This window comes from Lytechinus variegatus, chromosome 7, assembly GCF_018143015.1.
Source record: "Lytechinus variegatus isolate NC3 chromosome 7, Lvar_3.0, whole genome shotgun sequence".
Lineage (NCBI taxonomy): Eukaryota > Metazoa > Echinodermata > Echinoidea > Temnopleuroida > Toxopneustidae > Lytechinus > Lytechinus variegatus.
The window spans coordinates 43,402,988-43,427,676 of NC_054746.1; the positions used below are offsets into that span (position 1 = coordinate 43,402,988).

Consider the following 24,689-nt stretch of genomic DNA (forward strand, 5'->3'; position numbering starts at 1 on the left):
AACTTTCATGTTCAGAAGTTTGTTGTTGTTTCTGATTTTATTTGATACTAATCAAAGTGACAAAAGGGGTTTCAGATTGTATTTACGACAACAAAGTCTCATTCCACTGATATGATTTGTCAAACACATTTTAGATCAAACTGAATACATGAGGCAGTGTGCCTGCGATTATATCACAAATTTTTCTTACATCAAACATTGACTTATTGCATGTCGTTCCAGATTTTGGACGATGTGGGAACCCATTTTCATGTTTGAGATTTTGATATTGTGCAAGGTTGTTAATGCTCCGATTTCATTTCGCATTGAGATGGCATCATCTTTGTAGCTCTCCATTATGTTGACATGTAAATCCTGTTATACCACATTTCACTAATTCATGAATGCGGACTTAAAGAATTAAAGGGATGGTCCGGGCTGAAAATATTTATATCTAAATAAGTAAAATTCACGGAGCAAAATGGTGAAATTTTTATCAAAATAGGATATAAAATAACAAAGTTATTGAATTTTTAAGTTTTGCAATATTTTGTGAAAAGTTATATGCACGTTGTGATGACATCATCATCACTTCCTTTTTCTTATGTTATTACATGAAATCATAGATATTATTTCACAGTTACATGTATGTGAACAATTTGATCTCCCTTATAATGAAATAAGTTGCAGCAATGAATATCTAATGCACTAAATAAGTTGACAATCCAATCTTTTTGGTTCATGGAGGAAAAAGTTGAATAGACCTAAATTCATATAATAAAATACAAAAGAACAAGTGGGGAACTGACATCATCAATTTGCTCATTGAATATTTATATAATATTGACTAGCCTTGAGGGGAACATCAAATATATTGCCAGCAAATGAATCATATTGGCCCGAGTCTTTAGACGAGGGCAATATGGGTCATTTAAGGGCAATATATTTGATGTTCCCCGAAAGAAGAGCTAGTCAATATTTTTATTATCATCCAAATCAGATATCTAGAGCAAAAATGATGATAATGGTGATATTTCTTTTAAAAATAGAGTTCTACTGTGTCGGTCTAGGCTCTGCACTTTACCATTATGACGTACTTGCAAGCGCTCGGAACCAGCGTTGTCTTTATTATGACTTATATTGTTGGTGCGTGGATCCTTATGAAGCGTATCTCTTTATACGCATCCTAAAATGCCCGGATGTGAGACCAGGGAAAATACAAAGGTATATTTTGCATCGTCTCTGCATGCAAAGTAAATACGCGCATTGAGACCGAGGAAAATACAAACAATATACCTACCCTTTCCGATATTCAGAAAATGTAGGGCAATACGGTTTTGTAAATGACCAGCTCAGATGTCTGATACGGGTGATAATCATGTAGACGCGCCTAGAACTGTTTCACGGGAAAATTCAAAGATCTTTAAAATGTCATTTAACTTTGTTATTCCTTGTCTGATTTTGATCAAATTTTCAGTATTTTGTTTGTCTGATTTTTCTTTATATGTTCAAATCATATTAACTTCCAGTTCAAGAAAGGTCCAGGACCAGAATAGTTCATGGTACTCTACTGCTGCTTGAAAGACCCAGTCTGTACTTGTTATAGGTGGCACACTCGATCTCATCTTGGAAATAAACAAGATTCTAATGGTAAACTACTGATTCGTCTATCACCAACTTTTCTACTCATTGGGCGGTCTACCTTCATTTTGTCTGATGCCATTCCATCCAACATTTCGTCTAACAGTCATTTGGTCCAATAATCATTTGATCCAATAATCACTCCGTCTAATCACTATGTCTATGACTCCGTCTAATCACTTGTCTATGACCATTTCGTATCATAACCAGTTGGTCTAATAACAATTATCTTTTCATTGATTTCGTCCAGTTAGACCAAATGGAATATGGACCATTTGGACCAAATAGTATATGTACCATTTAGACCAAATGGTATATGGACCATTTAGACCAAATGGTATATGGACCATTTGGACCAAATAGTATATGGACTGGTTATTAGATGAAGTGGTGAGTGGACGAAATTGCAATAAGACCATGTGGATAATGGACGAACTGATGGTAGACCAAATGATAATAGACGGGTTGGTAATTGGAGAATCGGCATTAGACCAATTATAAATAAACCCTTCTAATATAGTGCAGACACTGTGGTCAGAGGTAACATGCTTTATGAACACCATGACACTGCATTGTGTGCTTTACTATGACGTTTAATAGTCCACACTACTTCCTTACTGCACTCGTAAAGAAGTAATGCACACTATTGCAGAAATCTTGCAATTTTTATGTTCGGATCTGTACTTTTCTGACCTGGATTATTTGAGGCAGAGATGCCAAGTTCAAAGACCAGCTATGCGTGAGATTTTTTGTGAATCTGAGTGAGATCACAGACATTGTGTACAATGTATATGGGGATAGGCTGTGATAGTTGCGTGAGACAGAGATTTGAAGGGATGAACAAGAGTCCAAAATGCTTGATACTTGGTAGCTCTGTTGAGGTGGAATCAATGAAAGGGTTATACTCTAATGTGTGATATGCTTCAAAGCCTCTTATGTTAACTGACCTCCAAATCATTGAACTTTACTCAACTTATCTTCAACCCTTAATAAAACTTAATGGAAAATATGAAATATACAATGTGATAATGAAATAAATATGAAATATGTCATTATGATGATAAAATACATTTTGGTAGAGGGAGGGAATGTTACAGGTACCAGCATCGTACTTACGTTATCTGATGTCACTCATCATTGGGAACAGGGTCCTTATCTGTCTTTTACAGTGTGAATAGGGGTTAGATAGGATAGCAAGTGCTCATGTTCACACCAATTGCTCACTCACCCACAGACATCAGACCCACATCATAGATAAGTACTCAAGATAATTGTTATCAACAACGTGTCTTTGTATTCAATTAAAGATGATGCCTGCCTATATTGTCGCTTCTGAAAATTCAATATATTCATGATATTTTTATGATGCTATTGCTAAAAATATATGATGGCCTTATACATGGTGGCATAATGAGGCTCTATATTCGAGGGGGACAGGGCACAATATGCATATTGGGCAAAGTAGCAAGTAGGCAAAATGAGTGAGCAAACAAATTGGCCATTTTAAAATTTTGTTGTACAGATTATTACATAATTAATTTTATTGTCTTTCCCCTCCGTGTTTTTTCTTGGTCATTGCGATTTGGAGAACACCGCCCCCCTTCTTTATGGCAGTGACCTTATGTGCCTATTTCTTTCTTCATATGGGACTTTTAAAAGTCCTGTACTAATAATACTATCTCTTTATTAGGTTTTTATTTTCATAAATATTTAGATACTAAGTATGTAGCACAAGCTTTATAGGAAAAGTGTTCCACTTGTATTTTCAATATATGATCTGTGAGAAGTTTAAGGGAAGTTATTTCCTGAGAGTTATTTGCAGAAGAAAGGAAAAAACTGTTATATTCCATTTCATTTTTGAGAACCTGATTCACCCCTTTAGAGGTGCAGCGACTTTGACCCACATTCCATGACCTTTAGATCAAGAAAGAAAGAAATCATTTAGACGATGATCATGATGTAATGATGTTTAATTAGCCTTCTGGAGAAAGTTTGTTTAAGATTATAATTCATAGATAGTTTAGAAGAGGAAATGTTGCTCATTAACAAGACAGGATAAGTAATCCTACAATTATTGGTTTTCTGGCTGCCACATTTAAATTGCTGTTGCTTGAGCAATGAATTGAGACATTTCAGTCATAATGCGTGGGCTAAAGATCTTAATACTCTGCATGTGGTTTGGCGTGGGAGGAGGATGATATTTATCATTTTCACGGGGTTTGGAAAGGTTAAATTGGGTGGAAGATCATTTCTAAGAAAGCCATTTTGATGAGAGGTGAGAGAGAGGAAGATAATCATAGAAAGATAGGAAGATGAGAGACTGAGAGAAAAAAGGAGAAAGGAAAAGAAAAAGAGAGATATAGAAAGGAAGAGAAAGAGAGAAAGTACATAGCCATTTAAAGTTAAATGCTAGTTTTGGTAACGATATCAAAATGAGTTCGTACAGAATCCAATGAAATGACCACCAAAGTGTCTGTTTGTATAAATAAAACGCATGTGCCAAAGGATTCTGGAAGAAATTGTGTAATTGCTGAGAAATCAGCAAATAAGCACAGGATTCGGGTAGAGCATCGGGCCCGACGCTCTAAGCAATAATTATACATTGTCCCACGTGCACTTATCTGTGTTGGGGATCTTCGGTGTGAACATTTTTCAGCGAAGATTTCAAGATTTCACAAAGTTCAGTTAATGTAACTGTACCAGATCTAGATCCTCGATGATATACTGACAATTAAGCCTTGTTTTACAGACTTTCTCATGAAATCAGTGTTTAGTGCAACTACTGGAATTTCTCTTTAAGTGGCAGTGTTGTATCCATGGCCGGCTCAGCCGAGGCTGAGACATGGCTCAGGCTTTGAGGCCGGGGATGCATTATCCAGCCTTAAGACCGGCCTCTAGGATGCGGCCAGCTTTGAGGCATACAACTATTTATTTTCAATTTTGACTAAATGCAATCGTGATTCATAATCGTAATTTAAATCATGATTCAAAACACAAACATGAATCACCATACCACAGAATCAGGGTTTAGACAACCTTCATTCTCACACTGTTTCTCCTTGGATTTGGGCTTATCCAGTGCGCATCACAGTGCGCGGCTTAACACCCTAAGTATAGGTCACCTTTTTTGTGCGTGTTTCAGCTCTCGAAAAAAACAATTTTTTTTGCTTCCAGAATTCAGTCTGTTATACCTCATTTTGTTTATTTCTATTCATCTTGTTTATAGAAAATGGTGTTCGGAAGTGAATTTCAGCGTACATGACGAAAATCTTGTGTTTAAGAGCAGTATACCCCAAGTTTCCCTTATCATCAAATCTCTTCTCAAAACCCTATTGCCCTCAAGCATAAAATTTAAGTATAGAAACACCTGTTTCTTGACCTCGGTCCGAAGATAATACACCCCAGCATCAACGGTCACAGCAGGGGGCCACACACGATGGATTGCAATGTGTGTTCTGGTGAGTGCATGGAGTTCCATGTATACACGCGTTGATAGAAACTTTTTTCTTCCTTTCTTTCTTTCTTTCTTTTTCTTTCTTTCTTTCTTTCTTTCTTTCTCTCTCTCTCTCTTCCTTCCTTCCTTTCTTTCGTTAAGACTGTATCGTTGCGCGAGTGAACGGCATGCATCCCATATTTTCTTGCTGTACGGATCGGACAGAAACTAGATGGGATGCATCGCGGTCCTTGCATGCTAAGCATACCGTAATTTTTATTCCGCATACTTTCCTTATTTCGAGGTCGATTTTCTTCGTTCGAAATTGAAAATGGACTAGTATTGGATGTCTGAATGTAATATGCCTTTGAAAACGTGATTAATATCGAATACAATAATTTCATTCCGAAGATCCTTCTACAGGCAGACAAGTCTTACGTAATAGCACAGCTGTTGTTGTTTATCATTTCGTCCTTGGCTCAACGCTCGTTTAGCTGGCCCGTGGTGGTGAAATCGAGACAAGGGGATTACCTGGCCAAGATGGGTTTATCGGGGTTGGAAAAGTTGTTTGAGATTTCCCAAACACAAAATGGGGTATGCGACCGCAGTTTGCAGTCCGAAGTGAGGTCGAGAATCAAACGGGAAATTTTCGTAATGGATCAAATTTGATATTGACACTGTTTTAGTGTTAACTCAGCGATAACTGAGATCATTGTCCAGTTACTTCATTTACTAGTTGATGCCATGACCCCCCAAAAAAGAAAAGCAAAGGATGATACGATGACCAAACACAGAACTTGAAGTTAAATGCACAATGAAATGACAAGATGATGACAAGAAATGCATGGATAGCACATAATAGTTCATGCCTTGAGCTGGCAAGAGTCAAACCGAAAGTAGCCTGACACAGTGAAGTCATAGAATTATGATTCAAATCACCATTGTGTTTATTCAACCTTTTTCGTTTGTGATTCTACAGAAAATTTTTCCAAACGCCCCTTTTCCGTGTTTCATGTTTGTGATTTGAAAAACGTTTATTTTCGCTTTGGTGTTTTGTCTCACCTGCGTAGCAGAGTGAGACTATAGGTGCTGCTTTTCCGACGGCGGCAGCAGTGTCAACATCAAATCTGAACCTAAGATTAAGTTTTTAAAATGACATCATAACTCAGAAAGTATATGGACCTAGTTCTGAAACTTGGCCATAAGGTTAATCAAGTATTACTGAACATCCTATTAGAGTTTCATGTCACATGACCAAGGTCAAAGGTCATTTAGGGTCAATGAACTTAGACTATGTTGGGGGGATCAACATCAAAATCTTAACCTGAGGTTAAGTTTTTGAAATGTCATCATAAACTTGGACATAAGGTTAATCAAGTATCACCAAATCATGCATGAGTTTCACGTCATATGACCAAGGTCAAAGGTCATTTAGGGTCAATGAACTTTGGCCGATTTGGGGGTATCTGTTGAATTACAATCAACACTTTAGAAGTTTTTGGATCTTATTCATGAAACTTGAACATAATAGTAATCAAGTATCACTGAACATCCTGTGCAAGTTTCAGATCACATGATCAAGGTCAAAGGTCATTTAGGGTCAATGAACTTTGGCCGAATTAGGGGTATTTGTTGAATTACCATCACAACTTTGAAAGTATGTTGGTCTAGTTCATAAAACTTGGACATAAGAGTAATCAAGTATCACTGAACATCCTGTGCGCATTTTAGTTCACATGACCAAGGTCCAAGGTCAATGAACTTTGGCCATAATGGGGGTATCTGTTGAATTACCATCATAACTTTGCAAGTTTATTGATCTGACTTTTGAAACTTGGACATAAGAGAATAAGTATCACTGAATATCCTGTGCAAGTTTCAGGTGACATGCTCAAGGTCAAAGGTCATGTGAGATCAATTAACTTTGGCCACATTGGGGGTATTTGTTGAATTACCATCCTATCTCTGTAAGTGTATTGGTCTAATTCATAAAACGTGGAAATAAGAGTAACCAAGTATCACTGAACATCTTGTGTGAGTTACAGTCGTTTTCAAAGTCACCACTGCTGTTATGTTGAATCGCGTGATGCAGGTGAGACGGCAAGAGGCATTCCACTTGTTACTAAATGCAATCGTGATTTTGCAGAATCATGGTTTTTGGGTAAAAAATGGTGCATAAATGCAAACCTAGAATTTTGGCTCTGAGGATGAGGCCATAATTTCTGGCTTCGAGGCATACAACACTGTTCAGTAGTTTCTTAAACTCTCATGTCCGTATTCTGAACTCGGTTTGATTTAAACTCTGGTATAAAGTTGTGGTTTAACTATGGATAGCCAATTGTGACGTTTTTTTTTTATAGCACATGTCCAATTTGTCAACTTATTCGACACTCAAATCATAACTAACTTGGAATAATTACTGAAATAGTTTTCTTCATTAAAAAAATGATGAAAGAACCAAGTAAAGGGATAGGAAATACAATGTAAATACAATTTTAAAATATTTGGCTTACCATAATTTTGACACAGAGTTAGACCATGGCATAATAAGTATAACCATATTTCTGGATACAGGGCTAAAGTGATTTTCACCAAGAACTGCTATAAGATACTTAAGGTCCTGTCACATTGTTCCATGCAAGCGTTGCGGGCAATCACCCGCAAATTTTTTTTGAGCATGCTCAAAATTTCTCTGCGTGCAAATCAGCCTTGAGTGCACTTATGTGGGCGACTGCTTGGGAGATACATGCAAGGTACTGTCAATGTGGGCAACCTGCGGGTAGCAAAAATAGTCACCCACAAGTAGCATGCAAGGCTTGCACGTAACGATGTTTAACGATGAAAGGATATTTATGAATGGGAACGTGTGACAAGTCGCTTGATGAAATCATCCTCTGGCCCTGAAACACAATGGTTTGATATCAATTATTTGTTTCATGAATGATTGCATTGAGTGCTATGTACAACCATACTATCAATCACAAGGCATGGTGTCAAGTGCTCCAGGAATGGAGTGCCTGTATTAACCACAATGAGGATATTGATTTTGATGATTGCCTGTGGGTGAAGGATATCAGTAGGATTACTGCCTCCCTAACCATCCTTTCCTTCTTATCAAATTGCTCTGACAATTTTAAGTGTAAACTTTCTCCTCTTCCTTCACGAAGATCAATGTATCAAATTCACAGTTTAGAAAGCTTATAAAAAAAGTTTTTGATTAATAAGCCCTTGCAACCTAAATTTAAGTTTATTCATATTGATGCACTGTGTTGAATCATGGACCTACCAGCAGTCCATGGTTGAATCCTGGAACTCAGGTTCTGCTATTTAAGTATCTAATTATGTTCCATAGTTTTTAAGAAAAAAGTTTTTGTGATTTTAGTTTCATGATTAAAACAGCTTTGTGTGTATCATCTGCATGAATAATACCCTGAAACATGTTTTGAAACCGGAATTCTTCCCCAAGAAATAGATGATAAACGTACGCTTAGTCAGGTTGTAAAGCTGTCTTGATAATGAATGAGAAGTAAACATGAATAGTCAATTTCTTCATACTATCACGATGTTATATCTTGATGGGTAAGGATGATGTCAATCTCAATGCACCTGCAGACATTATCGTCTTCATCTTCAACCTTTACAATTTATATTCTTTTCCTTCCTTCCTTCCTGCTTGCCACAAGATATCTTGAGATGATTATGATCTCTTTTATTGGATAGGTGCGTTGTTGTAGCATGAACTTAGTAAGCATAAAAAGCAAGTGGGAGTTAAATTTGTATTAGGCCTAATTAGTAAAGAAATGAATTTCACTATAAATTTTGTTCTTTTAAAGGGGAAGTTCACCCTGACAAAAAGTTTATTGTAAAAATAACAGAAAAAATAATAAAAATATTGCCGAAGGTTTGAGAAAAATTCATCAAATAATTAAAAAGTTATTAGAATTTCAATTATTTGATTTGTGACGTCATATGCGAGCAGCATTCATACATAGTGAATGGCAAAAAATCAAAGAAATGTCATTTTCTCAGAAAATTGAAAATGGTTTTCACTGTACCTTTTGTATATCAATAGACAAATCATTTCACACTTTATCGTGAATAGAAAACAAAATTAAGTCATCAGGAACCATACAAAATTTGAAATTCATGCATTTTATATTACATAACACATGGGGCAGCTGCTCGTTTATGACGTCACAAATCCAAAAGTTTGAATTCTAATAACTTTCTTACTTTTTAACAGATTTTCCTCAAACCTTCACCAATATTTTTTACTATTTTTTGTTCTATTTTGACAATAAAGTTTTCTTCAGGGTGATCTTCCCCTTTAATTCACAAATTTAATGAAAGAAAAGAAGAATGAAAAAAGTTCAAGAAATAATATTCCTGGTATTGGGTTGCAATTTGCTCTATAGGCCTATTTATATATTTTTTTTATGACTGCTTCTCAAAATTTCCTTTGTGCAGCAATGTTATTACATAGGACTGTAAAAAAACAAATCAAATTTGAGAAGAAAAATTATTCTGTTAAGTTGTCTTGTGTGAAAACAGATTTATTTAATGAATTTTTGAGAAAAATTGAACAAAAGTTATGAGCATTTGAATGTTGAGATCACTAATGTGGATATCCTCCAATTGGCAATTACCAGCCTGTGTAAAGTCACACTTGTGCAACTCCCCAATTACTTTTCTACATTCTCAAGTCTTTGTGATAGGTCCATGGCCGTAAGTTACAAGTTTTGCGTAATAGCATCAGACTCATCAAGGCAGAGAGAAGCTGTGGGCTTACTAGTTTTGATCAGAAAGACAAGTTCTAGCAATGTGAACCTGACTTTGTTGAGCCTAGAGACTCAAGCTATTCTTGTCCCCTTCCCTCTCCATTCCTTACTTTCCACCAAGTTAGATAGCCTTGTGTCCAGATTAAATGACTTCTCCCTTGGTTCCAGGAATAATAATACCAGTGATGATAGAAGATGTTGTCAAGGCATAGTCTTACTGTTCTTTTGGGTTTTGAGTGATTCCTCATCAGTCAAGGTTATTACAGCAGCTAGTGTAGTCATATCAGTACCCTACCCTTCTTGGATAGAAATGGAGAAAAAATCATTTTGATTTTTATCTATTTTAAAAAAAATTCTTTTATTTTTTTTTTTTTTGGGGGGGGGGGGGTTGATAAGGTTTGTCACTAAAGTTGAAATTCAAATTTAATTCCATATAGGACAAGTCTGTTGAGATTAAATATGTCACTATTCTCTTCATATTCAGGTGATTCCACATAAGGCTAGGTTATTTGAGCAGCTATCATCTCCCCCTCTCCATCCCCTCATTGTAAAGAAATTGATTTTTTTTAATAAATAGGGGGGTTGGGAGTTGTTTTACAAATGTGAAAGTAAAATTTAAACCAGTTAAGGAAATTAATTACATATTATGAGAGGTCTATCATTTATTGAAATAATATTGTTTCCAGATTTAGCCATAAAAAGTTAAAATTTGACAGGGCAAAAAGTTACTTCAAAACTTTGACTCAGTTTTTGTGTGATCACATTCAAGATCCATTGATAACTCCAACATGAACACTAACTCCACCCCCCCCCTTTTACATTAGCATATCACAGCAGTTAAACATGGGCATTTGTTGTGCAAATGTTTGAACTCTTTTTGGTGTTGTGTGAATGAATCAGCCCCAGTATGAACACAAAGTTCATACAAATTTTTCAGTGTTAGTGTAAATCTTAAAAGCTCTGGCCTCTTGGGTCAAGGTTTTACAGTGTTAGGAAGTCTGAGACCACTCATCTCTTTGAAACTTATATACTTGGAAATAGATCTAATGGCCTCTATACTTTTTTGTGATATTGGTATGTAAGAATGGTATTCCAATATATAATTCACATTTATTTTTCAATATAATATTTTTCTTATATATTTTTTTATTTTGTATGTATCTTTTTGTTTTTTTTGCCAAAAATCATTGGCAAATTTATTTTGACCATAAACTAGGTGTACTAAATAATATTTTTATGAATTTAGGGTAAAAATACTATTTGTATCGGATTTGTAAACAGATTCTTGTTTTCTGAGCAATGTTGGGTTTGACAACCACTTATGAATAGGTAATTTTAGAACAGCACACCTTGTGTTGCAAATTTGGTCTAAAAAATTGCATATGACTTTGGAGAAAAAAGTTGTGGAATGATGCTTATGAACTTTTCGCATTACAGATTTATGATGAAAGATGTTGATGGGGGTAAGCCACCCCCCATCAACATCTTATTTGGGTTAAGACCATCTAGAAATATCATTGGTTTAATCTCACGTCCCTGGTTTAATCACGCTCTTTATTGTATTTGAAAGTAAAAATAGATTACGATGGAATTAAACAAAAATTAATTCAGTTGTCATACAGGAGTGGAATTCCTGGGGCTATTGTTTTTTGAATTGATTGCACCCTTCCATCAGTTTAATTTTTTACTCTGAAGTTATATCATTCATAGAATGGATATCCACAACACTCCTTTCCCTTTCCATGTCGCTTTCTGCAACATCCAATAACAAGTGCTTGAAATATTCTGCATAAATAATGAGTACTGGAAGTCAGGAACACCATTGTATACAAATATAGTAGCTCTATTTTCTGGGTTTTTCTCTTCTATGATTAGGCGGTTTCAGAATGCCTTGATCATAAGAATTCCTGTTAAATTACGAGAATTTTTTTGGGCTAAAAAATACCCATTAATTATTCCTGCATTCAAACCGCCCCGAAACATACCCTTCGGGATAATTCCTGAAGTTACGAGCATGCGCAGTATAGTCTGGTAAGCAGGCAAGGCATGAGATTCAAAATCACGAGCCCAGCAGACACCCACGGCGCCTGCGCTAACGACACGCTGGGATAAAGGTTCCAGTAGTTTGCTTTTACATTACCAAAATACCTGGTATTTTGTGATCGGGGTAAATTTCCCGATAAGAGAATACCAGGAACTGACGAACTTTGAGGTTGTCTGAAACCATCTATTGAGGTTTGTTTGTCTGATTCAGCACCTGATAACTTCAATTTGACCTGTATCATTTAAATCTTACTTATTCATGGTGAAACAATAATCATAGTTATAATACCTTGAGTTGTTAATCTGTCAAATTCATATTTTCCCTTAACTCTGATGGATGTAAAGAGGGTTTTCACACAAGAGCAATAGAGGGTTTTCACACAAGAGCAACTTTTCTGACAGAAATAAAGGTCTGTTTTGGGACTATTTATTACTCTGACATTCACAGGTAAGTTGGTAAGATTTTGTATGAGCTGTGTTATGGAAAAAATTACCCTGAAAATTAACAAAAGAGCCCTGGAAAATAAAAAAGAGCCTCTGGAACATCTCCACTTACTGCTATGTTGAATCTTAACAAATGCTGCAGATTTATGCAATATAGGTTGTGAAATATAGCCCTGAAAATGAAATCCTTCTTCAATATTTCCAATTAAATACTGGTCCAAAGCAAAATAACAAGAATTTTCAATCAAAATATACTTTCAGACTCACATGATAAACAAAATAACCACAAATCTATGAGAACCTGACTTTTCCCAGTGAGTTCCTAAAGTTAACAAAATTTTATCAAGATACTGAAAATCCAAATAAGACACCGTTCTCCTTAGACACCTTTCACACTACCATCCTAAAACTAGTTTAACAAAGCAAAGTGATCTTCAAAACTACATCGCCTCCGAGACCGCTTTGACCATTCTCATTAAACGTTAAACTAGTTTCCAGTAAACTAGTTTTAGGACAGTAGTGAGAATGGTGTCTTACACTATTCTGAAACATTGTTTTTTTTTTTAAATTAGAGAGTGAGAAGTCAAAAGATTAGGCATGCTGTGTACATTATTTTTGCAATGAGGGTTTTCCAAACAAAATAACTATTAACATCCAGATCTAGACTAACACATCAAGTTATTCTGGGTTTTGTGATTAGTCTTCTTTTCAGTGACTTTCAGTGGTATTTAATTTAAACAATCACAGGGTCTTGTCTGAAAGCAACTCATTCCTGTACTCAGAATCCAAACCTGATGTACATGTCACATCAGATCAATAAATTCAATGAGAAATATTCTCAAAACACTTCAACTTTAAAGAGAAATGCCAGTAGTTGCAGTAAACACTGATTTCATGAGAAAATCTGCAAAAACCAAGCTTATTGTCAGTATATCATCGAGGATCTAGATCTGGTACCGTTACATAAACTGAACTTTGTGAAATCTTGAAATCTACGCTGAATAATGTTCACACTGAAGTTCACTAACACAGATAGGCACACGTGGGACAGTGTATTATTATTGCTGGAATAAAGACCCGACGGAAGTGACCGAATCCGCGCTTATTTTGCTCAGCAATTACACAATTTCTTCCAGAATCCTTTGGCACATATTTTTTATTCATACAAACAGACACTTGGGTGGTCATTATATTAGATTCTGTAAAAAGTCATTTTGAGATCGTTACCAATACTGGAATTTATCTTTAATTGAGACCATGGAGTTATAATTTTTTGTTTGGTAGGTTGGTTGTAGAGCTGTCAGCATAGTATGATTAGTTTGGATCACTCAATGATGGTATCAGTACCAAAACCCAGGGGCACCATCTCAACCTTCTTTCAGTCATTTTACCCAGGTCAAACCTGATTCATATTTCCTTTTAACAGCGTTGAACATCCAAGTAGTTTAATTGATGGCAAAAAGGAGTCTTAAAGATGGAGAGGAAATTTAATCATGTGATTATAAGAAACAAAAAATTAAAGTCAAGATGAAATGTTTATGTGAATGAATGACTCTATTTGAGAACCCTGAGAACAACAATAATATCAATGAACTGTTGGTTAGCTTAAAAGCCTGCAGCATAATCTCCAAGGAAATGATTAGAAGTTACTTTCAATATATCACTTTGTAATGAAGCAGATTAATCAATAATAATCAAAGAAATATTCCTTTTTGCATTAACCCAGTCATTGTGAGTGAGTGATCATTTGTACTATGATGTAAAAAGGGAACAAGGGTATAATTTGGACGATTTGTGATAGAGAATTTTGGCGGAATGAAGTTTATCATGTGATATTTCACATTTTTCAATTTTTACTCCAATTATGCAAATCATAGCTTCCTCATTCTCAAAATAAAAATGAAATATGCACTAATATTCAATTCAATCTCTTGCTTGATTCTTTTTTTTTCTGTTATTCTAATCAAATGGATGTGCCACCAGTATAACCTTTAGGAATAATATGGAAAATCTGTATTCTCTCTTTCTCTCTCTTTTTCTTTCTCTTTCCTTTTATCGTTCTCTCTCTCTTTTTAACACCTCCTCTCCCTCTCAGTTTATCTCCCGTCTTTTTCTCTTTTGTTTTAATGTGTATGAACATGAGAGGAAACATGTAATTAATAATTTTAACAGCAAAGCAGCATGCCATTGACATCTGTTGTTGGGTTTATTTTCTTGCCAAGAAAGTTGTGTCAACTCTCATTAAGGGTGATACTACGCTACAATGAATGTTAATAATGTTAACCCAGATAGCTTCATAGAAGGTGTGAAAGTTCATTGTCAAATGTGTGTTTCGGAGAGATTTGTGGATACCATGGTGATCTCATTGAATTTCATTTGGACCTTACAATAATAATTTAGATGATTTTAATCATTCTAATCTCAAGATTTGTTTTAAAAGAAAAAAAGATTTGATTACTACTTGCCTCCCCGTGCTATTTAATGTAAGATCCCTGCTACACATGAAACATCTGACCTTGAAGTCACCTTCGCATCTACAAATTACAAGGCACCTTGAGATGATTTACCTCTGTTACATATATTCTTGGGCTAACAATTTTGGTCCCAGCTCTACTTATGATGCACTGACGTTACACGGATGAGACTTCTTTCCGTACAACCATGTAACCGTTTTTTCTTACTTTGAAATTCTACTAGTAATTGATTATATGTATTATGTAACCTGATATGTATACGTCATGTACCTTTTTCACATATTGGAGTGGCTGTGCTAAGTGTGTTTGATGAAGATTTTATTACTTTGATCTGATATTTGGTTTTGATTTTTTTTTTATTTATTCATTTTTTGTGGGGGTGTGCAAAATGTTGACAAGGTGAGTTGTTCAGTAATTTGATTTAGTTCGTAGTCTAGTATTCATCTTTTACGAGGAATACCATATTACAGTCAATTGCTCAGATTAGTATTTTGCAGGAACTTTAACAACAACAAAAATCATGTCCATTTTTTTGTGGTGGATTGCCTTTCCTGTCCAAACTGTTTGAAATTGCATTGCTGATAATTTATTTCCCACAATTTATGGTGAACTCATTTGGAATTGACATTGGTTTGGTTTTATGTTCCCCGCCCCTAAGGAGTCATTTCATGCCCATATACAGCATCTTATTTTCCCTTGAGGGGTAACTCCTATGGGAGTCATTACTTTATGATACTTTCCTCCGTATTATCCAAACATTTTCTACCTCTTCTTCATGAATATAAAGTTGTTGTTTTAAGTGGTAAATATTCACCCATTCTAAATTAGTAATGCCTGATAATACAACCTAAAAGCGGTTTCAAATTCTGCTGTAAGATTCATTCATTTTCCCATGCTTAATTTGCTCTTTACATTAATAGCAATTACGCCATTTTGATTTCATACATGTTACATAAAACATGAACACTTGAACATTTTGGGATCTTTACCACAGCTAGAATGTATGTTTAAAGTTCAAGTACATTATTCATGCAAGGTAGAATTTGTATGCTGGTTATATGCAGAGATGATATGGATGTTAATCATGAGGTCAGGGATTTGATTACCACCACAGCACTTGTGTCCTTTGGCAAGGCATTTATCTACATTTGCCATTATCCACCCAGGTGTAGTAAATTAGTACCTGTTAGGAAGAAATTCCTTGAATGCACCGAAGCAGCCATGCTTATTATTAGGCCTATAGTTTACAATGTAGACAATCTGCTGATGATATCAAATCTTTTCCTGTTCCCCTATTTATTGTGGTTAAGGATCTTGATAAGATCAATATGATTTTTATGCTGGTCTCAGCATAAAAAATAGGCATTTTAGTAGGACATGAATTATCTTTGACTAATGACTGATATTGAAGCAACTCCTTAATAAACAAGAGCATTCATCTTTGAATAATTCATTGATGATTTTACTAACAGGAGTGAACCTGATTTTTGTTCATTTTTTTTTTGTTTTTGATACATTTTATGGAGTGACTTTTTTCCTGTTTTTCATTAAAATAATCAGTTTATGCAATGCAGACCTGCACCTCGTTTGAAATATTGACAAAAATAAATTCGAATTTTTAACAAAATTGTCATGTTTTGAAATGATAAAATTTATACTATTTATCCTTTAAATAATTGATGTGGTTTCCTTCAAAGCACGAAGCTGTGAGCATCAGAAAAAAACTAAAAGCTTTGAACGTGATTATCTCCAACTCTTTTTTTAAGACCAGCTGAGGTTTATGCCGGTCCATAAACTCACAGACAATTTGACAGAAGAGTGATAAGTTTCAGATTTATCTTGTAAGTGGAAACATGACAGGAGCGACTCAGGATTTATAAATAAAGTTATCAATTCAATGATTCTCATATCATGTCCATGTAGAATGAGGAAGAGAGAATGAATTAGCAATTAATACTTGAATATAACAAAACTTTTTTTTCAATTTTTAATCACTATACAGTTATTCTTCTGTTCTATAGGCCCTTCAGTCTGGTCTGTTATTAATAAAGATTAAATAGCATTGAAACATTCTGTACATTAATCATCTTCCACATTGGAAATGTGTGACAGTGTGAACATTACTTGTACACTTGGTAACAGGTTGAATCTGTAAGGCAAGTGAGTGGTTTGGGTTGCCTTTAGGTGGTTTCAAACCGCCTCGATCACAAGAATCCCCGTTAATTACGAGAACTTTTTTTAGGCTGAAAAATACCCATTAATTATTCCTGCATTCACACCGCCCAGAAACATACCCCTTCGGGATAAGTTCCTGAAGTTACGAGCATGCACAGTAAGGTCTGATAAGCAGGCAAGGCGCGAGATTCAAAATCAATAGCCCAGCAGCCACCCACGGCGCCGCACCCAACGACACGCTGGGTTAAAAGTTCCCGTAATTTGCTTTCACATCGCCAAAATACCTGCGACCTTGGAAAAATCCCCGCGAAAGTTCTCGTAATTTCGCCAAGTACCTACTATTTAGCGGGTATTTTCTTTCGGGGAAATTACGCGTAGTTTGCTTTCACATTACCAAAATACCTGGTATTTTCTGATCAGGGTAAATTTCCCGATCAGAGAATACCTGGAACTGACGAACTTTGAGGCAGTCTGAAACCACCTATTGAGATTTGAGACTCAGCGGGAGACCATACACTTACTGACATGTAATGCCATCAACAAATTGCAATTGTTCTCCAAAATAACCAACCTAAAGAAAGTAGAAATGAATAGAGAGGAATCAAATCCAAATTTAGAAATCAAGACCAACAGAACGTAGATTGTATTTATTGCGGCATCCTTCATACAGTGCCACTTTGATCATTGGAGAATGCCAGATGAAATTGATGAACTTCAGGCATACAATTTTCAAAACTTTACATTCAACAAAATTGTAGAAGCGAGGATACCCATGATATTGGTGTGGGTACAGCTATTGTAGAGTCAGAGCTAGTTTCCTAAGGTTAGAAATATGCCTAACAAGATTATTTCTCTTCTGACATAGCAACACACCTGACTCGTTGCGTAACATAGGGTTTATTTAGTTTGGAGGTTAGGTGGTTTTAGGTTTGACTTGATGCGTATATTTTCCATCGGAGCTATTGTCATGGAACCGATCCTATTCATGGAAGAGAAGACACACATACCAGAAATGAAATGGGATCGCTCCAGGGGTATTCCAGAGATTGGTCCAACATTGTTTAGGATTTGTGAATTTGAACTGATATTTCATATGAAGGCCTAAATTGAATTATGTGCAGTCATGCATTGTTTTCTTTGACTATGAGATTTATTTCACTTTAGCTCGGCTGAGCTCCTCAGAAAATTTATAATTTTTGACTTATACCCCTTTCATGAATTGTGGACGTGGACTACCGGGTATTCTCTTCATGAAAGGTTTCAGATCAGAACAGTCTGGACTATTTGAGTATTGCTATTAAGAGATCCAACTCTACCTCCTCTTGGAATTGGTCTTTACTCTGCAGTCAATTTCATGTGGCTTTGAATTATCCGCAAACAGTTTCATTAAACATTAAATTTCCAGTGCTTTAACATTTGCTGGTTACTTTCATAATAATCTGAGTTATTTTGCTGCTTCATTCATGAAAACACAAACTACTTCTGAATTCATCTGCACTATTTTTATTAACAGGTTCACAGATATTCTAATCCAGACTCGGTCCAGTATGTTTAGGGTGATTTTCATTAAAGGGGTATAGGTTGAATGTTAGATTACGGTTAGCCTTTTGACATGGCCTTGCAACTTGGCTGCATTCCTAGTGGCCAAGAGGAGACTAGAGAATATATGCAACTCGGTTGAGCGCAAGATCGAGCAACATTTATGGTCGTGAGGGCTTTTGGAATCCGTAGGAGACATAAATGTATGCATTATTCATGAGCATGCTAATGCGCCATTCTGCACCGTTGGTGTTGATAATGTCATGGGACCGGCAAAGTTCACTTCTGTGGTACAGGATCATACAGGGTTCATTGATTTGAATGATACGCTCGTTGATAATCGCAAGTCAGAAACATGATTAACATTAGAAATCCTAGTCGGGTTCCCAGAGGCCCTGTGACTGGGCACGCAATCCTCGCATTTCACCCGGCTCTTCACGAATTGTCTTTTTTTCCGGTCAATAAGCATTTGATATAAATATCATAACAAACACAGGGTCTTGTTTAAAGGTATGCTCCGGGCTAAAGATGTTTCTATCTAAATAAATAGAGTAAAATTCACAGAGCAAAATGCTGAAAATTTCATCAAAATCAGATAGCAAATAACAAAGTTATTCAATTTCAAAGATTTGCATTATTCCGGTGAAACAGTTCTCGGCATGTCTTCATGAATATTCATTAGGTGGGCTGCATGATGTTACATCCCACTTTCCTTTTTCTTATGCTATTACATGAAATCATAATTTTTTCATATATGTGTAAATGATGTGTCTCCATTATGATGAAATGAGTTGCAGCAAGAAATAACTAATGTACTTAATCAGTTGTAAATCCCACTGTTTTAGTTCTTGATAGAATTTTTTTAATACACCAAATTTGATGTAATTAAATACAAAAGAACAAGTGCAGATATGACATCACTAGCCCACCTAATGATTATTTACAGACAGGCCTAGAACTGTTTCACCAGAGAAATGCAAATTCAATAATTTTGTTATTTGTTTTCTGATTTTGATCAAATTTTCAGCATATTGCTCTGTAAATTTTACTACATTGAGATATAAATATCTTCAGCCCGGAGCATCCCTTCAAAGGCGAGATTTAGGTTAGAATTATTTTATTAACATTCCGTCAGATCTGGAAGGTTTAGTAAGAAATAATGGGTACAGATAATGATTGTAATCAATGGCAGTGCCGTAGAGTGGACTGCAGGGGGCAATAAATATTCACCCCCCCCAAAAAAAAAAAAAATAGTGTAAAAAAGAGAAAGAGGGGGTATTTAAAAATAAAGAATGAAGATGTGTCCGAGTTGTGGAACTCTGTCATACCCTTATCTTTAATTGAAAAAAAGATGATGTTAATAGCTTGGTCACATTTGATCTACGGCGGCCATATGGCGAGTCGACAACAGCCGTTTTATTAACTTTATTTCAAACCACCTATATAATTGGTACAAAAAATGTTGAAATGGCCGTTTTCGACTCGCCGTAGAGCAAATGTGACCATGGAATAACTTTCAGTCATCAAGCCAGTCCAGCCCCTTCCATAAAAACAATGTGTGGCTGCTTCTTATTGTACTAGTGGATTAAATTGTTGAATAATATGTGGATATGTTAAGGATCAGTGGATAAATCTTATAGCGCTCATGTCCATTAACAAGGCATTTACCTGTATTTGCCACTCTCAATCCAAGTAAAGTAATTGGCTTCCTGCTACCAGTAGGAAGGAATGCTTGAGCCCCTGATAAAAAAAAGAAGCTGTGCAGAAGCTGGGATGACAGATAATTTGCATCACTTAGAAACAGACTGTCTGCATCTCATACAATGTCTGCATGTTTCTACATATGAATTGAAATATTGCTCTTTTTATTTAGAATACCCTTTGGTAAAGCATCAATCCTCATCACCAGCATCCATGTGAATTGTATTATGGATCATATAGTCTTATCTTTTGATTTCTTACAGGATTCCTACATTCAAAGAAAAAAAACACAAACTATAAAAAAACATAGGAATTATTCCCTCGCGAATAATGTCCTATCAAAGCACAGGTGGTTAGACTTTCAATACAGAGTTGAAGAAGAATAATTCTAAATACAGGTTTAGTATGCCTTCTCTGAAAGAGAAAACAAAAAGAGAATTGATGTGTTTTTGGCAGCATATGACGTTTCATCAGGTGGTAGTATAAGATAATGTATTGTTTTCAACCTAGCTTTGACTTTACATTTGTTTAGACATGGAAATTGGTTTACCAACTGGGTTGATTCATGGCCAAGGATAGATTTCAGTTTTTTTTTTCTTTATCCAGTTTTTCGTATCCTGGGAAATTCACTCCCAGAAGTCCTTTAGGTCTGTTTTATTTCTTATAGGTCTGATTTGGAGCTAAACTTGGAGGAATGATCAGCTGGTTGACTGTTATTATTATTGAACTCTATACTTAGAATCCGTTTTCATAATTTTTACAGTCATTTATCGCTCTCAGGGGAAACTATTTTTTTTTCTAGTTTTGTTGCTATTTTTGCCCATTTCCTGGTTGAATTTTATGGGAAGAAAATCAATTAAACTATGCACTAATTTATCATTCGACCATGTGTGACTTGATTGTTAATAATGATATTGTTATACATTTAAAATTTCACACATTCCATAGTGATTAAGGTGTAATTAATGCAAATGTCCACCCCTGGTATATGCCAGAGGCATTAATGCTTTCAGGTCTTTTGCGCATCAATCTGTCTTGTTTTCACAACTAAAGAACCACTCCACACCTCAACTTTAAATTTGATCCATGTATTAGGGTGATGATGATCTGACGAGTTATTGGGTATCAAGGTCAAATGTCACCGAGGTCATAATGTATCCCAAGATATCTTATACTCATCTGAACTAGAGAATCGATACCAACTTTAATTTTAAAAATATTTTGGATAAAATTAAATTTCAGTTTAGCATTTTCTAAGAAAAATAACAGAATGTAAGGGGTCAGTTTGAAACGATTTGTTTGGAAGCCCAATGAAGACCGCTGCATATAAAGCAGGCGTAACCACCAGCCGAGTTCCACTTATTTTGTTGGCATATCAGCGAAAAGTAGAATGTTGACCTTCATTTTCTGGTAGATGAAATACAACCACACATTACAAATTTCCAAAAGGACAAGATATGCCTGGCTCTATTTCCAGGCTGACATTTAACAGGTTATTTAATTTGATGATATTTGTAGTGAGGGGTATAACTGATGGGCAGGATCTAGTCTTGATTCATTGACTCTGATATGGTGACAGATAATCTGGTTTAAATGCCAAATACAACTCAACAGCAGGTTCATGTGAATAAATTCAAATAAATGAATTCCATCAAAACTTCACAAAATTCAGATGTAATGTTCTTTTTTAAATCTGACATATTAAATTTGCACTTGATATTTTCACAAGACCATTATATTGACACCCTGGCCTGAATGCAAATGATAAAACCGATGATGATATACGGGGGGGAGGCAGCACTCAGTATATAATGCATAGTGGGTATGTGCTGCGGAAGGGACCCCCATTTTAACACTCAAATTTCCGTTCCATAGCATTTTTGTCCTATAAAAAGAAGAAAGAAATCCGCTCCAAAGCTTCGCATATTTTCCGTTACGCCGTTCCGGCCGCATTGATCTGCTACAATGAGCTGCAATTTTGGTGAAAAGCGACCACAGAGTGCTGTCCGACCATCGCCTCTGCGCTAATGAACCCGGTACCCATGCTGCCGGGCTAGCTGCGATGCACGTTCCATAGGGACGCAAGCGCACTCACACACAGGCGACCCGTTCCAAGGACCCCTGTTTTCATAAACATTTGTAGTTCCGAAGCCCTTTAGCCCACTCCAAGGCCCCCTTTTTTGTCTTGCCCGCGGCACATACCTAATACTTTTTTTGTCGAGTACCCCCCCCCCTCGGTCCTCACTATCTCTTATACTTGATTATAAGGTATGTCATATGAGGGGGTTTCTTATTGGTTCTTGCCATAGTGTAATATGGCCGTGACCATTTGATATAGGCCCACCAATGATTTCTGCACATATTTTTATATTCAAATTCCTATACAAGTTTATGAGCCCATGAAATGATGTCACCTTTATGATGAGATACATCAGAACATAGTAAGATGCAATGGTCTGAAGTTATATCCTGTTTTTAATGTGTATGTTTAAAATGTCAAGTGATGTCTGCTCAACTCTCAATGAACTGAGTAACTAAGGGCTCATTTTGCTGACTTTGCGATGGTAGAGATTTTTGAAACGTTCATATCGTATTATTCGTTTACATGTAATGGCAATGCACTTCCACGGTCCACCTAAGGCTTCTGCATTTTTACTGTTCATGCTATGGTGGCCTGGTGAGAGAGGTCATGGAGGGGTGTTTCCTCTTATTTGTGTAGAATTATTAAGTGTTGCATGCTTTTATATTTGTAATTTTGTGTGTGTCTTTTTTTTGTCTTTGCAGGAATTTGAAGATCGCTTGTTTGATAAAGGAGAGGGCAACAGCAAAAATGAAGAGATCCAGCTAAGATTGGCTTCATATCTTCATCTATCCAATCTTCAATCTCAGCTCAAACAAAGTTAGATCCAGCTAAGATTGGCTTCATATCTTCATCTATCCCATCTTCAATCCCAGCTCAAACCAAGTAGATCCAGCTAAGATTGGTTTCATATCTTCATCTATACCCTTTTCAATTCCAACTCAAACAAAGTTAGATCCAGCTAAGATTGGCTTCATATCTTCATCTATCCCATCTTCAATCCCAGCTCAAACCAAGTTAGATCCAGCTAAGATTGGCTTCATATCTTCATCTATCCCATCTTCAATCCCAACTCAAACCAAGTTAGATCCAGCTAAGATTGGCTTCATATCTTCATCTATCCAATCTTCAGTCTCAGCTCAAACAAAGTTAGATCCAGCTAAGATTGGCTTCATATCTTCATCTATCCCATCTTCAATCCCAACTCAAACCAAGTTAGATCCAGCTAAGATTGGCTTCATATCTTCATCTATACCATCTTCAATCTCAGCTCAAACCAAGTTAGATCCAGCTAAGATTGGCTTCATATCTTCATCTATCCCATCTTCAATCCCAGCTCAAACCAAGTTAGATCCAGCTAAGATTGGCTTCATATCTTCATCTATCCCATCTTCAATCCCAACTCAAACCAAGTTAGATCCAGCTAAGATTGGCTTCATATCTTCATCTATACCATCTTCAATCTCAGCTCAAACCAAGTTAGATCCAGCTAAGATTGGCTTCATATCTTCATCTATCCCATCTTCAATCTCAGCTCAAACCAAGTTAGATCCAGCTAAGTTTGGTTTCATATCTTCATCTATACCATCTTTAATCCCAACTCAAACCAAGTTAGATCCAGCTAAGATTGGCTTCATATCTTCATCTATACCATCTTTAATCTCAGCTCAAACAAAGTAAGATCCAGCTAAGATAGGCTTATTATCTCCATCTATCCCATCTTTAATCTCAGCTCAAACAAAGTTAGATCCAGCTAAGATTGGCTTATTATCTCCATCTATACCATCTTTAATCTCAGCTCAAACAAAGTTAGATCCAGCTAAGATTGGCTTCATATCTTCATCTATACCATCTTTAATCTCAGCTCAAACAAAGTAAGATCCAGCTAAGATTGGCTTATTATCTTAATCTATACCATCTTTAATCTCAGCTCAAACCAAATTAGATCCATCTAAGATTGGTTTCATATCTTCATCTATCAATCTTCAACCCCAGCCCAATCGAAGTTTTGATTAAAGTTTTTAAACTATGGATCCTTCTGCCATCTTTAAATCAAGAATTTTTTTTTGATAAACCCTGAATAGGTCATTCAGGATATATCCTCATCATTGATAGATGTGTAACTACCATCACCAACTCTGCAATCAATTTTGTATTAGACTGTTTTCTCTAGCTCAATGCAGATTTAGAATCTTGTGAATCGTTTGCAAAATGGAGATGTCGCAATTGTAGAAGCGGCTTTACTAGGGTTATTATGCTTTCCCAGATTTATACCATTATCACAGCATAGCTTTTACTACATGACAAAACATTCTTCGAAAGAGTCATTCATTTTTATTTGATACTATGTTTTCTTATTTACAAATCAATAGATTTATAATTGCATTCATTTTCATTCGTCA

General features: G+C 35.8%; 1 protein-coding gene across 1 annotated transcript in view; it reads left to right on the forward strand.

Moving 5' to 3' along the window:
• The window catches only part of LOC121419450 (thyroid adenoma-associated protein homolog), a 65,898-nt gene extending 41,931 nt beyond the window's left edge, over window positions 1-23,967 (forward strand). The window contains exons 38-39 of the mRNA XM_041613929.1: window positions 22,992-23,106; window positions 23,294-23,967. Coding sequence (XP_041469863.1) covers window positions 22,992-23,106; window positions 23,294-23,967 — 789 coding nt within the window. The remainder of the gene's footprint in view (window positions 1-22,991; window positions 23,107-23,293) is intronic.
• Window positions 23,968-24,689: the final 722 nt, after the last annotated feature.